Source organism: Scomber japonicus, chromosome 20 (assembly GCF_027409825.1).
Source record: "Scomber japonicus isolate fScoJap1 chromosome 20, fScoJap1.pri, whole genome shotgun sequence".
Classification (NCBI taxonomy): domain Eukaryota; kingdom Metazoa; phylum Chordata; class Actinopteri; order Scombriformes; family Scombridae; genus Scomber; species Scomber japonicus.
Window position 1 is genome coordinate 23,151,139 of NC_070597.1, and position 14,442 is coordinate 23,165,580.

The following is a 14,442-nucleotide window of genomic DNA, read 5'->3' on the forward strand; positions in this document are numbered from 1 at the left end:
TTCTTTATTTCTTCTCATCGCAATTTCCCTAACATGTATCACTGTTACAAAATATATTATATCTGTAGTAAGCTGTTATTGGCCAATTTACCAGAAACAAACCCTCATATTGATTATTGTATGGTGCCTAATATATAGGTACCATACTCTTTTTCTCCTCTATATATCATAAAGGATCCTGCCCTGTGTATCTGTATGAATAGTGGCTTATATGCATCTTTTTAGTGACAGTATAATAAAGTGCTTTGTAGTATTTGCCTACTAATGCTGGTCTCTTCTTCTCCTGATAGCATTACAGAAAATGGAGAAGGTTCTGCAAAACATAGTGGCCATGGTGCAAGAGCACCCAGCTGGGATCCCCCTGAAAAAGCTGGCTGTGTTGTATAGCCAGACCTACCACAAGAACCTGACTTTATCCACCTTGGGCTTCGATTCCATGGCTAGCCTGGTAGCATCACTGGATAGGGATCTCATTGTGAAGGGGGAGCTAGTGTTTTATATAGGCCAACGCCGTGAAACTCTGGAAAACATTGTGGCCATGGTGAAGGAGCACCCATCAGGGGTCCCCATAAAAAAGCTGGCTGTGTTGTACAGCCAGACATACCACAAGAACCTGACTTTATCCTTCTTGGACTTCGACTCCATAGCTAACCTGGTAGCGTCTCTGGATAGGCATCTGGTTGTGAAGGGAGAATTGGTGTTTCACAAGGACCACATGGACAGTGGAAGTCAAGCTAGAGCTGGGGCATCAGCAAAAGCTCCAGGAGACGGCAAGAAGATGGAGAATGTTCAGGAAAATATAGTGGCCATGATGAAAGAACATCCAGATGGAGTTCTCCTGAAGAAGGTGGCGATAGCGTACAGCCAGAAATACCACCACAACCTGGTCGTAGCCTCATTGGGATTCAAAACCATTTCCGACCTGGTAGAATCCTTGAAAGGGGATCTGGTTGTAGAGGGCGAAGAAGTGTTTCATAAGATCCACCATCCTCGAAATCGGCATGGTTCTGGGACGTCAGCAAAAGCGACAGAGGGCAGCAGGCCTGCGACACCACAGAGAACTGAGGCACCTACTGAGAAGAGCAGCACTACCCCTAGTGTTCCTGTGCAACTGGCGACTCCCCCTGTATCAGCATTTAGCTTTTTAGGTTCTCCTTTGTTTACCACCGGCTCCTCTTTGTTCTCCACCCCAGTTCTTACTGTTAACCCTGTCTTGACCGGGTCCAAGCCAGCTGAGAAATTGACCCAACAGCAACTGTACCTGAGGGTTTTAGAGGTCAGTCAAACAAATATGCAGATGAGAGATTCATTTGTATTTTGGTTGTTTTCTCTGTTTGTGTTTGTTTCTAATTTACAGCTGAGTAATTTGGCAGTGAAGCAACGATTCTAATTTAACGTATTGCTAAATTTTTGTTCCTCACAGTGTGTGGAATAATCGCCTAAAGCTTTAAATGAAACACCTGAGAACCAATCATCAACTGTTCTTCTGATGCAAATAAAAGTAGTGTTGGTTCTCAGCACATTGCTTTGAAACATTTTGGAGCCATTTAATGCAACAGCTTCAAATGTCTCAATTTTAAGTGTTTAAAAATTGCCATTCTTGTCAGACATTGCCAGTTGGCATAGCTCATCATAGAGTTGGTATTGTGTGGAAAGTTGACGTAATGCTGATGTTTCTAAGGGCGTGTTCAAGTTTACATTTGTAATCTATTTGCAGTAGGCTCACTTACCAGCTTTATGCCTTTATGACATGGTATTTATTATCTATTATGGTTACAACGAATGTCTACAGGACCCAACCCATACTTTTTTGATCTTGTCATTTTGATGTGTACTCAAAAAACATTTGAATAGGTTGGGTAAGTAAATTGTTTAAATGTATTTTGTGTCTTTCTCAACTAATTATATTCTATAAAGTTGCTTAGTTTAGATATCACTGATGAAAACAAACCTTGACTATATCAAGCTAATAACCTGGATGCAGTTATCCATGAATGTGTGCATTATGCCTTCTGATTTATTCTAATCTCATAAAACTCAAAAACTGAGCTTATACCATTACAGTCACCATTACTGTATGTAAGCCACCTACTCACTGAAGTTTATTGATGTTTTCTAGGTGATGAAGAAGTACCAGCTGATTTCTCCTTCCATGGACCAGCTGAAAACTTGCTATTTTCGGCTCTTTGCTGAAGAGCTCCCTATTGCGCAGTACATGTCTCTGTATGACAACTGGGAAATGTCTTGCTCTAAAAAGCCACTGATTCAACCTGAAACGACAGCAGATCGAGTGACTGCTCCATTGCAGACAACTACAGGTAGCCAAACATGAAAACATAGATTCATACAATAAAAGTTGATCAATTGTCATCATATGCTATAAATATTTCTGAGACAAACATGTTGACATATCCATCCACAGCAGCACTAAATCTTATGAAAGAGCCTGGAAAAGAGCAGCAGCAGCAGCAGCAGCAGCAGCCCATTGCGTCCAGCTTATTCATTGGCTCTGACTTTCCAGCGCTGGGTGCAGATGTGACCAAAGAGCAGAAGAGCAAAACAAGAGACGCAACCCCGAAAGAGGGCAGTACCATGGTCTTCAGGGAGTCTTATTACGCCCAGCTGAGAGAGGTCCATGGAGCTAATGTGCGGGCAGTGGAGGCCATGGAGGAGGACGACGAGGAACTCATGGGGAGGAGGGGGAACAGGGTCCCAGATCACGAAACCATCAACAACCTGATGGAGGATGTGATACGAGACATCGCTTCAGAGGGAGAGCTGGTCACCAGAGAGAAGGTGAGGGGTAAAGAGGACGCACTTAAAGGAGTAGTTTGACAATTTGGGAAATTTCCTGCCAAGAGTGGCATAAGAAGATTAATATCTTCCTAATTATGAAACTCGAGCCAGCAGATTAGATTAGCAGAGAGAACCGGCTAAATCGAGCTATCAGCACCTCTAAATTTGACTAATTAACACATTATATCTTGTTTGTTTATTCCATTCGTATGATAAGTTGTTTTACAGGGAGTTTGGTGACTTTATACTATTTTAAAAAATTTTAATAATACAATTTTATTATTTATGTGCATTTATGTTAAGTATGTATAGTTGCACATATATAAGCTTCATATGACATATAAACAATTGTATACATTTACAGACAGTGTACACAAGCATACACAGAAAACATTTTTCCATTTTCCCTCACTGCTCACCATCTTTTTTCTCTCTCTGTATATAATATATATATATATATATATATGTATATATATACACACACACAATACACAGAATCATAAATGCCTATAATATACATAAAAGTATATATAATATTTTGTAACATTTAAATATAAAGTAAAAGAAACAAATCATCTAGAGAATACAGTCTTGCTCCATGCCTCTATAAGTTTCCCAAGTCTTAATGGTATCTGTACTAGCCTCATTTAATTTAGCTGATGAATAGACTATGAACCCATCGATTTATCAATAGGGAACGAGGAGGCTGCCATCTTAATGCTAACAATTTCTTTGTTGCTGTTCAGCCCCCGAGCCAGACATGTTTCTGATGGAGAGTCATATTACAGGAGGAGTCATCCATCTGGACCATTAACTCTGTGCTGCAATGAACAGACAGCTAGTGACACTAGACTGAAAAATAGTCACATTGAACCACAATTTGTGTTTTCTTACTGTCTCCATAGTGCCTGCTGTTAATAATAAGCGTACAGACATGATATTGATCGCAATTTTCTCAACTACTTTGACAAGAAAGCACTTCAGGGTATCTCTGAATATGTTCACTCAGGCTTTTATGCTGTTGAAGTAGCTATAATTTTCTTAAAATAGCCATTTATCACGAACAGTCAAATGTCAGACTGCCTGTCCTTTCTACAGGAGGCATTGCTATAAAACTATAAACCAACAATAGCCTTAATTGACCATTAGGTTATGTAACAACCGGACATGTTGAACTTTCAGTAAGTGACCTGAGAAAATGTTGGGCAAGTAGTAGAAGACAATGTAGGTGAGGAAGGTGGATCCAATGAAAAGATTCTAAGTATAGATTTGACATTATATCAGTTATATATGTTGTTATGTGTGAATCTGCAGTGTGTGTCATTTTCCTCATTGTCCTCTCTCTGCCTTCCACACCTCTCAGGTGATATCCAGGGCGTGTAAGCTGATGCAGATTTCTTCCTTCGAGGCATCAAGGATAAAACACTGGAAGATTCAGGCTCTGAAAGACCTGCAGTATCTCGTCAAAGAGATCAACATGTTCATAGAGGTTAGCAAACATGCAGTCTTGTAATAGCTTGTTTCTTTTCATCTGGAAGTTTGGTTGTTATTGAGGTCCCCCCCCCCCTCTCTCTGTCAGGCTACTGAAGCAGTGACATCCATCTGTACTCTTTACGAGCTGGGCCAATCACTGGCCGGCCTGAAGGACAAGAAGCGCTACGAAGAGCTGAACCTGGGCCCCCTCTGCAAACTCCCCCTCGTCCACCGCATGTTCAAGATCGACGGCAACACCAAGGACGATGATATTCACCAGATCGAGACAGCAGACATCTTAAAGGTATTACTCAAATGGCCAGTAACAGGGATTTAGTCAATTAAAGTATATCGTAAATGATGTGAAAAAAAAACACTTTTTAATCTACACAGCTTAAAGTACACAAACATACTTCTACTGCTGCAGTTTATGACAGCATAGTGTTACTGTTTTATTCAAATGAAACCAGGAAGGCCATGTGAAATAATGCAAATGACCTCAAGGCACCACACAGCATAACTCTACGTAGCTGAGGTTGCTATGGCAACCTACGTCAGAACCTTGAACTAAAAATATTACAGATCAGCCCCCCAAAAAAAGAAACTCATTTGGAAGGTTCGCTGTGGCAAAACAAGGTGTGTGTGTGTGTGTGTGTGTGTGTTTGGCACAGAGAGGGCTTACAAGAGGGATCATTTAGCTGTTCCAACAAGCGTGTTTAATGTTACATGTGTGCCCAATACACAGTCAAATATGTGTTCACAAATCCAGCGTCACTGCCAAATCACAGTTGGTTTGAGCTGGACTAATCTCTGAACTACGGTAATAATAACATAATAACATGTCAGTCTCACAACAAATTAGATGTCCAAGGGAGATTTTTTTCATTTTCCCTTCTCTTAATCAGTTGTACAACTGAGAAGTGTTTAACTCCTGAAATTTCCCAAAATCTCTTGTTACTCTGTGCATGCCAGTTCAGTCTAATGTTTTCACCTAAATGTTTGTACTGTATTTTCTTTGTTTTAGCAACTGCGCATTTTTAGGAAGAAGCAGAGCAAGCCCAAAGTAGACCTGGCTGAGTTCATGAAGTACCTGTCAGACCACTACAACTGTGAGTCTCCCTTCGAGCTGGGCATCAGGATACACAGTGTCGGGCTGCCCATATCGGTAAGAGTCAGGACCTATTAATGGAGGGATTATTATGAGTATTATGGTTTATTTAATAGAGACAGATACACTATACACAGACAGGCTGAAACAACGCTAACTTGCAACACCTATCCCTTGAAGAGCTTTTGTAAAAGTAAAAAACTAAAATAGTTTTAAAAAATAGTAAAAAAAGGAGGTAAACCAAACAGCTGTTTCATAAATACAACCCAGCACAGGAAAAAAAGAAGATAAAGAAAGTTAAACATGGTACACGTTACAGTGAACAACACATAAAACTAGACATGAGTACAGTGCTGTGTCTCAAATCACACACTTCTGTGTAGTACACTGTGTACACTCTGTACTTACTAGTGTAGTGAGCAAATTGCGACAGGTAAGTGTTGTCTCAATTGTCATTAATTGTCAATGTTTGTGGTATCAAATCATTATAGACTGCTAAATTAACCCAAGAAACCTACTGATGGCTTTGTGGTGCTCGGTGCAACAAACACATGTATAATGCAACGATATTCAACCTGGGTGCATTATTATGAGTGCAATTCCATAGTGTCCATAGTTCCACAGTCAACTTTGTGTATGTTTTGAGTAGAGCCCACCGATATTATTAGCTGATATTGACCTATCACAGATGTATCGATATCAGTGAATAGATAATCTGATATGTACAGATGTATTGTATTTACCGGTAATTATATAAGTTGTATAGGCAGCATTGTATGTATATTTTGATCTTTTTTCTTCATTCAGGTTCTATATAATAAGCTATAATTATAATCATTAAATTCCAAGAGAAGTTTACTGTCTCATTCTGATGTCACTTTCTACAATAAAGTTTAGTGTCAAACTGTAAAACCTACATTACACATCTTTATGTATTCTGTACATTATCACCCATTATATTGATATTGGTATCGGCATCAGCCCCTATAATCTAAAAATAATAATAAAACTATTTGAGACACAGCACAGATTTCATTGCTGAAGTCTATTAAGAAGTGGTGAAGTGTACAGCAAATTTGAAGTGTTCAGGTAGTGAGTTCCAGTGGGTTTGTAGAATGAGACTTTACATATAGTTTTTGTTTTTATTTCACATATATTTCCATTTTTTAGGCATTCATTTAGACATTTTTACTGCGAAACTTCTAGCTCAACATGAACATTAACACTAATTCTCCGTTCCTTCCAGACTCTGATGAAGGTGAGTAGGAACGAGCACGCCATCTTGGAGCAGGCCAGGGAGGCCATCCAGAGAGAGCTGGAGGAGGAGACCTACGAGCGTCTGAGGAAGATCAAGAAGAGCGTGCTGGAGCCGGTGCAAGGCGTCGCTTCCTTCTCTGCCGCGGGCAACTTGGACCTTAGGAAGAAGTACGTCTCCATGTCAGCAGCCGAGGTGGCGCTGGCGGTCTTCACCAATGCAGAAGGGGTGTTCAGTCCCAAGATGAACAAGGTGGGTGACAGACTAATTATGAATCCGATGCTTCCTCAGATAGATCAAAAGAGCTGTCTCAGTGGCAGAGTTTTGCTTGATAGGGACTTCAACGGTCACGCTCTTGGAATGACACCCAAGTTTTGTGTCCTTAATTTGCCGCTTTAGAGCGCCGGACTTTTAATTCCACTAAGCCTCCCACCATGAGCCAGCAGGCCGATAACAGAGTACGAACAAGGAGTTGTGCAGCTGCTCTCCAGTTCTGAACTCATTAACAGAATGTCACCCTTCATAATCTCTTAATCCTTAATGAAGGCGCGAGAAAGAAAAAAAAGTTCATTTTAACTTTTGAATACTGGTGAGACATTAAATTTGTGGTGAGACTCATCTTGACGGGCCACCCACTTGTACATGCTCTGGGATTATCTTTACACTGTGTGTGATATTATGGGCATTTTCATCATCATCTGAAGCACATTATTGTCTAGATTACTACATCATTGTAAACTAGAGCTTTTTAGATTGAGGAGCTGAAAAATGCACAAAAAAGCAAACATAAGTATAGGACATATTTTATTTATCAAAAATGCACAGCAGCATTGTGGAAATAAAAAATGCTGTGACAAAGGTCCGTTTCTAACTCTGTCCCATGCTAACACAGGAAGTTAGTCAGCATAAATGCAGCACTGTGAAAGTAACTAATCATTCCTAATTGACAGAAAAAGGGAAAAAATGCAAAATGAGTAATGTGGGTTACGTGAACTTATGCCACTCCTGCAAAATAAAATCCTTACAGTAGTAACAGTCTAGTACAGTACACTGTAGCTGGCTATGCAGTAAAATCAACTCTATTTGGGATCAAAGATACAGTGCAGATTATGATTTCTAAAGTATTCCAGTTGATCCTAAGTTTACAATATTTATCATCATTCTATAACTTATAACTATATAACTTATTCTATAACACCTGTTTTTGTCTTTTAAATCTCTTTTTCTAACCTGTGTTAAACATTATCTCTTTTATTTCATTTTTTAAATCTATTTTAACCTAGTTTAACTTTAAATGAAACCCTTTTCTCTTATATTTATGTATTTATTTATTTTCTCTTAATTATTTTACTTTATTTTTTATTCTATGTTTTTTCTCTTTTATGCATTGGTCTTCATTTTTTTTCTTTTTTTCCTTTCTTCTTCTTCTTATAATGTGGCAGTGCTCATATTCCTTTATTTATTTTAAAGGAACAGACAGATGGACACTTGGGCTGAAGTGTTGCATGTTGTTTAAAGCTAAAACTTTGAATAGCAATAATTAACAATAGTTACATTTGATGCCTCATCTTGAGGTTACATAAAACACAGTCTATACATTTTAAGTCAACAGTTATTTATAATGTCAATCATTACCACGTCTCTGACACATCCGTTTATTTCCATTCCAGCACATCCAGAGCTTCCTGGTGCAGGTGTCAGGCGACCGGCTGGCGAGGGCTCTGTTCCAGCTGGCAATCTGTGGGGGCTCACTGGCTGTCCCACAGGACCTGGTGGCCAAAGATAAGGCCCCCAAAAACAACCAACAATCTAAAAAGGAGGACAAACCCGCCACATCCCTGCCCAGTGAAGGTATCAGTACAGGATGTACACTATAGTATCGTCTGCAAACATATCAGCTTATCTAACGCCTTCTAATAATAATATGTGTGTCTCTCAGCCAAGGTGAAGCAGTACCTGAAAGACAACCTGTCCTCTCACAACTCGGCCATCACTTTGGCCCACATTGCCGCTCTGGAGAAGAAGTTGAGCAAACACTTCCAGGTCAAAGACTTCCCTGCTTTAGAGCAAGGCAACTACTTGGACTTCCTGGTTAAACACATTCAGGTAAGAGTTAGTTTTTTATTCTACTGTTATTTATCCCAGTGTTTATTCTAGTGTGTAATATATATCTCTGGGTTGTGTGTAGCTGCTGCAGGACGCACTGGGTTCTTCTTTGATTCTGAGCAGCAGCAGCATGGACCTCGCAGGCAGTGGTTTCAGACCCAGCAGACAAGACGTGTTTGAGTTCATCAAACAGTGTGGCAACATAACCTCCACTGATCCAGATGAAGTGAGTCAAAAAACAAGAACAAAAGTGGAAAGATTCTCTCTTGTATAAATATTCAGGAGCATTGGTAACATCCATCTTCCTTTTCTCAGCTCTCCCACATTGAGTCTGCGCTGCGTTCCCACTACAAGGTCAGAGACAGTCGGGACCTGGGCCACGGTACTCTGCAGATGCTGGCCAGACTTGTCCAGCTCCAGAGAGATCTGGCTGGAGGAGGACTGAGCCCAGTCTTCTATGAATCAGCCCTGTTTGCCAAACAGGCCAAGTCAAGGTTAGCAGTGCATTATCATTTGGAGCCCCTCTGCCACAAACCATTCCAACAGTGGACTGAACTCTATTCTAATACAAATGCACGACTTACAGAACATCTAGTTTACCACAGCCATTCTGATCAAATGTTTATCACTTCAGTCATGTTTACATCTTAAACCCTTCTACTGACTTTAGTTTTTGTCTTGCCCTTGTACTGTTTCTGAACAGTTTTTTTAAGTTTTTGTCTTCTTGTTTTGTCTTAGTACAATTTGCTTTGCCTGTGCACTGTTTTGACTTGTTTTGGCACTGTCATGTCTTGTTTCTGCACTGTTTAGTCTTGTTTCCACAGTTTTGACTGTTTCATTTGTTTTTGCATAGTTTTTAATTGTTTCTACTCTTTTTTGTCTTCTTTCCACACTGTTTTGTCTGGTTTGTCTTGTCTTTGCACTTTATGTTGCCAGCCCAATTGCACAGGTTAAATATTAAATGTTAAACCATTGGCCCTAGAGAAATGATTAATTTTCCTCACTGTGTGCTTATAGTATATATGGATTGGTTGACAATAAAGTCCTCTTAGGACTTGAATCTGAGGAGAACTGTTGAGTTAAAAGAGTAGAAAATGTGATGTCAAATTGGACGTCATGTTTTTGATGGGCTGTGAGATGGAACTGGGAAATGCAGATCCACTAGAATAGCTTCCTTTTACACAATAAGTTGTTCCTCACTGAGATGTAGTGCTACGACTCTGTTCCACTTCCATCCTCATCTCTGTTTTCTTGTCTTTCACATCCTTCCCATGAACAGTGCTGAAGGTGGGATTGGGGCAGTAGGGTGCCTAGGTGAGATGTCCAAGAGCCAGGCCCTGGCCAGCTTGCTCTCCTGCCCTCTGCTGGAAGATTTAAGTCAGTGGAGCCAATGGGAGCTCATCTTCAAACCCCTTCATGGTGCCCTCAAAGATTTCATCGAAAGAAACGCAGGTAGAGTGACTTTCTGTTATAGATCATGTATACTACAGTTGATCATGTTCAGTATTCAGTATTTTTAACTGTTTATTTCCTCACAACACAGCCGATACAGGTTTGGCTGCTCTGGAGGTGATACCAGGTTTGCTGCTCAGGATCACCACGCACACAGGAGACAAGTATTTCTCCAGCGCCGCCTCGACCCTCGACCCCATCGGCACAGCCGGTCACCTGGTATCCATGGTGGTCGCTGACGGGATCGACAACGCCCCCACAGCCCTCCTGGCCAACCACATGCAGAGCTCCCTGGCAGCAGCTGTGGCAAAAGAAGGTAGAGATGCGACAGGGCTGCGAGATCCTTTCAAATTTATTTCACAGATTTCACAAATAAGCGTTTGTCTTTCTTAGATTTGTCCCGGGCTGACGAGGACGTGTCGTGTTACACCACGGTGGCCAAATTCCTTTTGGGGTGTTTGACACGAATCCCCACCAGAACATGCCAAGCTCTTCTGCAGCAGGTCAGTGGCACGGCCTTCCTCGTGTAGATCACAGGATGAAGTCATATCCCTTGCATTATTTCTGGTGAGAAGTCGACAGCAAGGATAGATAATCCAAGTGGATGTTGCTGCTTAAAAAAGGCTCGACAGGAAAATAATAATTCTAGCTCTGATATCCTGGAGCCACCCTCATCTACTTGCAATCTAATTGGTGCTTTTAATAATAATCTACGCATTTTAGGCTCCGCTCAGAAACCAGTAGGCGGATAGCATCATTAGCCGTTACACCCAGCTATCCAGAAACCATGCTATTTAAGCTTGGACTCTATAGATAATGATGTTTTTGCGCACATTTCTGTGTCAGGGCTCAGACTGTGTAATTAGGAAACATTCATCTCTGGCAAACAGATGGTGCACAGCTTTTCACAAACAAACAAACAAAAAAGCAACATTTCAGTGTTGCCATGACCAAACGAGTGGGCAGATTTAGCCTGTGAATTGAATCTGCTAAACCTAAATTGCTGAGGAGGTGGTTGATATCAGTTTTCCAGTTGTCATGCCAACCACTGATTTTTACAGCAAGCCAGTCTGGCCAGATAGATGCAGCGGCTTCTTGAATTGTTGGTCATTATAGACTCACTACAACATAGTTTGCATGACCAAAATCTAAAAAGAAGTGTTTTTCTGTGGTAGCTCTGATTAAGAAATGTTGTTTATGTTCTTGAATGTGACCTCCAGGTGTTTTTGGAGCCTTTCTCCCGCGTCTTGGGGCAGGCCAAGTCCAAACAAGTCCTGATGGCCGTGGCCCAGTCCGACCCGAAGCACATGAACTGCCTGCACCGACTCGGCATCGTCATGGGCATCACGGACTGGATCAAAGACTATCAGAAAAAGCTGACCTCGCCACAGATCCAACACATCAGTGTGCACACACCAGCACCTGTGGACCATATCAAGGTCAGAATACAAGTCCAAAAAAGAAAAAAAGCAGTGCTCGGATCAGACTGGACGAGTCATATATCAAACTGTGTGCTCCCTATACACTTGTTGACGATATCTGCCGATGACATAAAGGTCTGATTCATAGGGTGTCTTTTTTTTACATTTTGAGCTCCAGCATCAGCGGAATAAAGATGAGCCATACTAACCATTGTGGCTAAACAAAGGGTAATAATAATATAGCAGCACCTACAGAAAGTTCAATTTAATTAATACAAAAATCAGTCAAAGAATGCAATGACAGAAAACCACTGTACAACCATACAACACTTACAGGAACGGGAGAGTGGTGAGTTTAACGCTGACTGTTGATAGGATTAATGCTGGTGAAACAGACGTTATACCAAATTAACAATGTGAGTTGATGAAGTGGGCTACAGCTAATTCCATCCCTTTTAAACCACCAAAAGACATCATGTCATACTGTTCAAGGTTATTTTTCAGAGTTATAGCAAAGTGAAGCTTTTCAAACAGTATGAGAAATGACGTTTAAGTTTCATATATGGTTGTTAAATACTAAAGAGACACATTGGCAGTATAGAGAAGTAATTCTCATATAAAAGGTGATATTCGAATAAAGGCAGGTAGCTAATAAAGGTCGGGCAAAAAACAATTGATGAGGGTGGAATTACCTGTAGCCTACGTCATTAAAGCACAATATTAATTTGGTATAATGTCTATTTCACCAGCATTAATCCCATCAACAATCATGTTAAGCTCACCACCAAGTTTCTCTTTGTTTTTTAAAACCTACTTGTTTCCAGTCGCTTCCTTTTTGTTGCACTCCTGATTGATGTTCAGCTAATTCAATGCTTCCTGATGTGTTTCACAAAAGGGAACCCTGCAAAACATTTATTGGGAAAACTCAGGAGGAAGTGTAAAGATTTATTTTGAGAGCTTAACAAAATGTACTATTAGAGAATTTACAGTATAATGAGTAGCCCTGTCATATCTACTGTCATGTTCCTCTCTCTCGTTTGTCTTCTGGTCCTGGTGAACTTGGTTTCTAACACTCTCTTATTTTTGTGACTTCAGTCTAACTTGATAGATTCTGAGAGCAGCAGTCTGTCAGCTCTGAACATGAGTGAAGACGAGTATTTGGAGGATAACATCATGGACACCAGCTTTGCCTCCTCCCAGCTCAACCACAGTCTACAGCAAGGTAATTCAAAATTCAGCAAAAAAAAAAAAAGTTAAGCAAAATGTAAATCATCTGTCTTAATGCTTTTGTCAGCTTCCAACTTTCTTACATTGTTAAATATTTTCTTGTAGTCAACGGTGAGCATGAAGAAGAGGTGGAGGAGGAAGAGGATGGAGAGGAGCTGTATGAGTTTGCCTCAGTGCCAAACGGAGACACATCGGACGTCAGCAGCGAAGTTGAAGGCGGACAGAGCGAAGAACAGTCAGAACTGTCTGATTCCAATGAAAATGAGACTCCAGTCTGCCAATCAGAGACCACATTAGATCTCCATAGAGCCTTGATTGAGGAGATCAGGTTTGTAATCATTCTCCTCAAAGTTACAAAGTAAAAAATGTGCCGTTTCGTTAGCCTAAAAAAGTTTCTTCTTATTTATTGTCTGTCACAGGAAAAACGAGTTTGGAATCGGTGTGGAACTGAATGCTGAAGGCCAGAAGCTGATGCAGGTCCACCAAGACAGGCTGGGACGAAGCTTGGACCGCCTGTCCACCGAACTCTACAGCAAAGACACTCACTTTGTTCTGGAACTCATTCAGGTGGGTTTTTATTACATTTACACCACGTCAACACCTTTACTTTTCAACTTTGCAGTATTTATTTACCCATATTTATTAAGATGGTGAAATATATGTGAAGGGTCATCCCAAGTATTCCGTTAAAAAAAAAGAAACAGCTGTGATTTCGTGATTAGAATAAAAGATGACACTTCTGAATTTTAAGGGGTTACAGTTTGATTTTAAATATTTCTAACTATGTTGAACTCTATTCTCATATTTCCCTATTGTAGAATGCTGATGACAACAGTTACCCCTCGGAAGCTGGGGTCATTCCAGCGCTGGCGTTCGTGGTGGAGAAGGACTGCATCACCGTTCTCAACAATGAAACCGGCTTCCAGGAGAAGAACATCAGGGCCATCTGTGATGTGGGTCGCAGCACCAAGGGCAAACACAAATATGGATACATCGGTCAGTATGCATATGATTTTATGACTTGAATTTGTTTGAACCTGGTATTCAAGCATCTTATTCCTGTTATCTGTGGGTCATGGGTTATTTAATGATGCTGATTTCGTCTCACAGGACAAAAGGGCATCGGTTTCAAGTCCGTGTTTAAAGTCACAGACTGTCCTGAGATCCACTCCAATGGCTTCCATCTGTACTTCAACAAGACCTGCGGCCCCATGGGATACATCCTCCCCCACTGGACTGAAGATGAGAGGCCTGTGGAAGCACAGCTCAAGGACTTTAACCAGCAAAGGTTAGAACAAACATCATATTTCAGATTTCACAAGTCTATCCATCATTTTCATATATAGTTGATTATATTTGTAGCAACTACAGTAGCTAACGGTATAAATATTAATACATCCCAAGTGTCTGAAGGAATAAATGGTAGAAGATTTAGTTAAATATATGACTCTCAGAGCTGCCTGCTAACATTTTGTAGAGCGGTGACACATCCAGCATATTTACACTTTAATAGTGTGTATTCCATAACAGCCTCTGGAGATGTCTCAGCAGAGCAGAAGAAGAAGAAACCCACTGACGTATCTATTTTTAAAGCAGCAGAGTGT

At 40.6% G+C, this 14,442-nt stretch overlaps 1 protein-coding gene across 2 annotated transcripts in view; it reads left to right on the plus strand.

Moving 5' to 3' along the window:
• The first annotated feature begins 312 nt into the window (after nt 1–312).
• wu:fj29h11 (uncharacterized) overlaps nt 313–14,442 on the plus strand; it is a 38,104-nt gene continuing 23,974 nt past the window's right edge. For both annotated transcript variants that reach the window (XM_053341990.1, XM_053341991.1), the window contains exons 1-20: nt 313–1,276; nt 2,120–2,318; nt 2,423–2,796; nt 4,160–4,285; nt 4,376–4,573; nt 5,294–5,434; nt 6,624–6,884; nt 8,303–8,483; nt 8,572–8,738; nt 8,821–8,964; nt 9,054–9,232; nt 10,018–10,190; nt 10,282–10,506; nt 10,584–10,693; nt 11,411–11,629; nt 12,707–12,833; nt 12,944–13,166; nt 13,258–13,405; nt 13,657–13,834; nt 13,949–14,126. In XM_053341990.1, the coding sequence (XP_053197965.1) occupies nt 332–1,276; nt 2,120–2,318; nt 2,423–2,796; nt 4,160–4,285; nt 4,376–4,573; nt 5,294–5,434; nt 6,624–6,884; nt 8,303–8,483; nt 8,572–8,738; nt 8,821–8,964; nt 9,054–9,232; nt 10,018–10,190; nt 10,282–10,506; nt 10,584–10,693; nt 11,411–11,629; nt 12,707–12,833; nt 12,944–13,166; nt 13,258–13,405; nt 13,657–13,834; nt 13,949–14,126 (4,496 nt within the window). In that variant the 5' untranslated portion in view covers nt 313–331. The remainder of the gene's footprint in view (nt 1,277–2,119; nt 2,319–2,422; nt 2,797–4,159; nt 4,286–4,375; nt 4,574–5,293; nt 5,435–6,623; nt 6,885–8,302; nt 8,484–8,571; nt 8,739–8,820; nt 8,965–9,053; nt 9,233–10,017; nt 10,191–10,281; nt 10,507–10,583; nt 10,694–11,410; nt 11,630–12,706; nt 12,834–12,943; nt 13,167–13,257; nt 13,406–13,656; nt 13,835–13,948; nt 14,127–14,442) is intronic.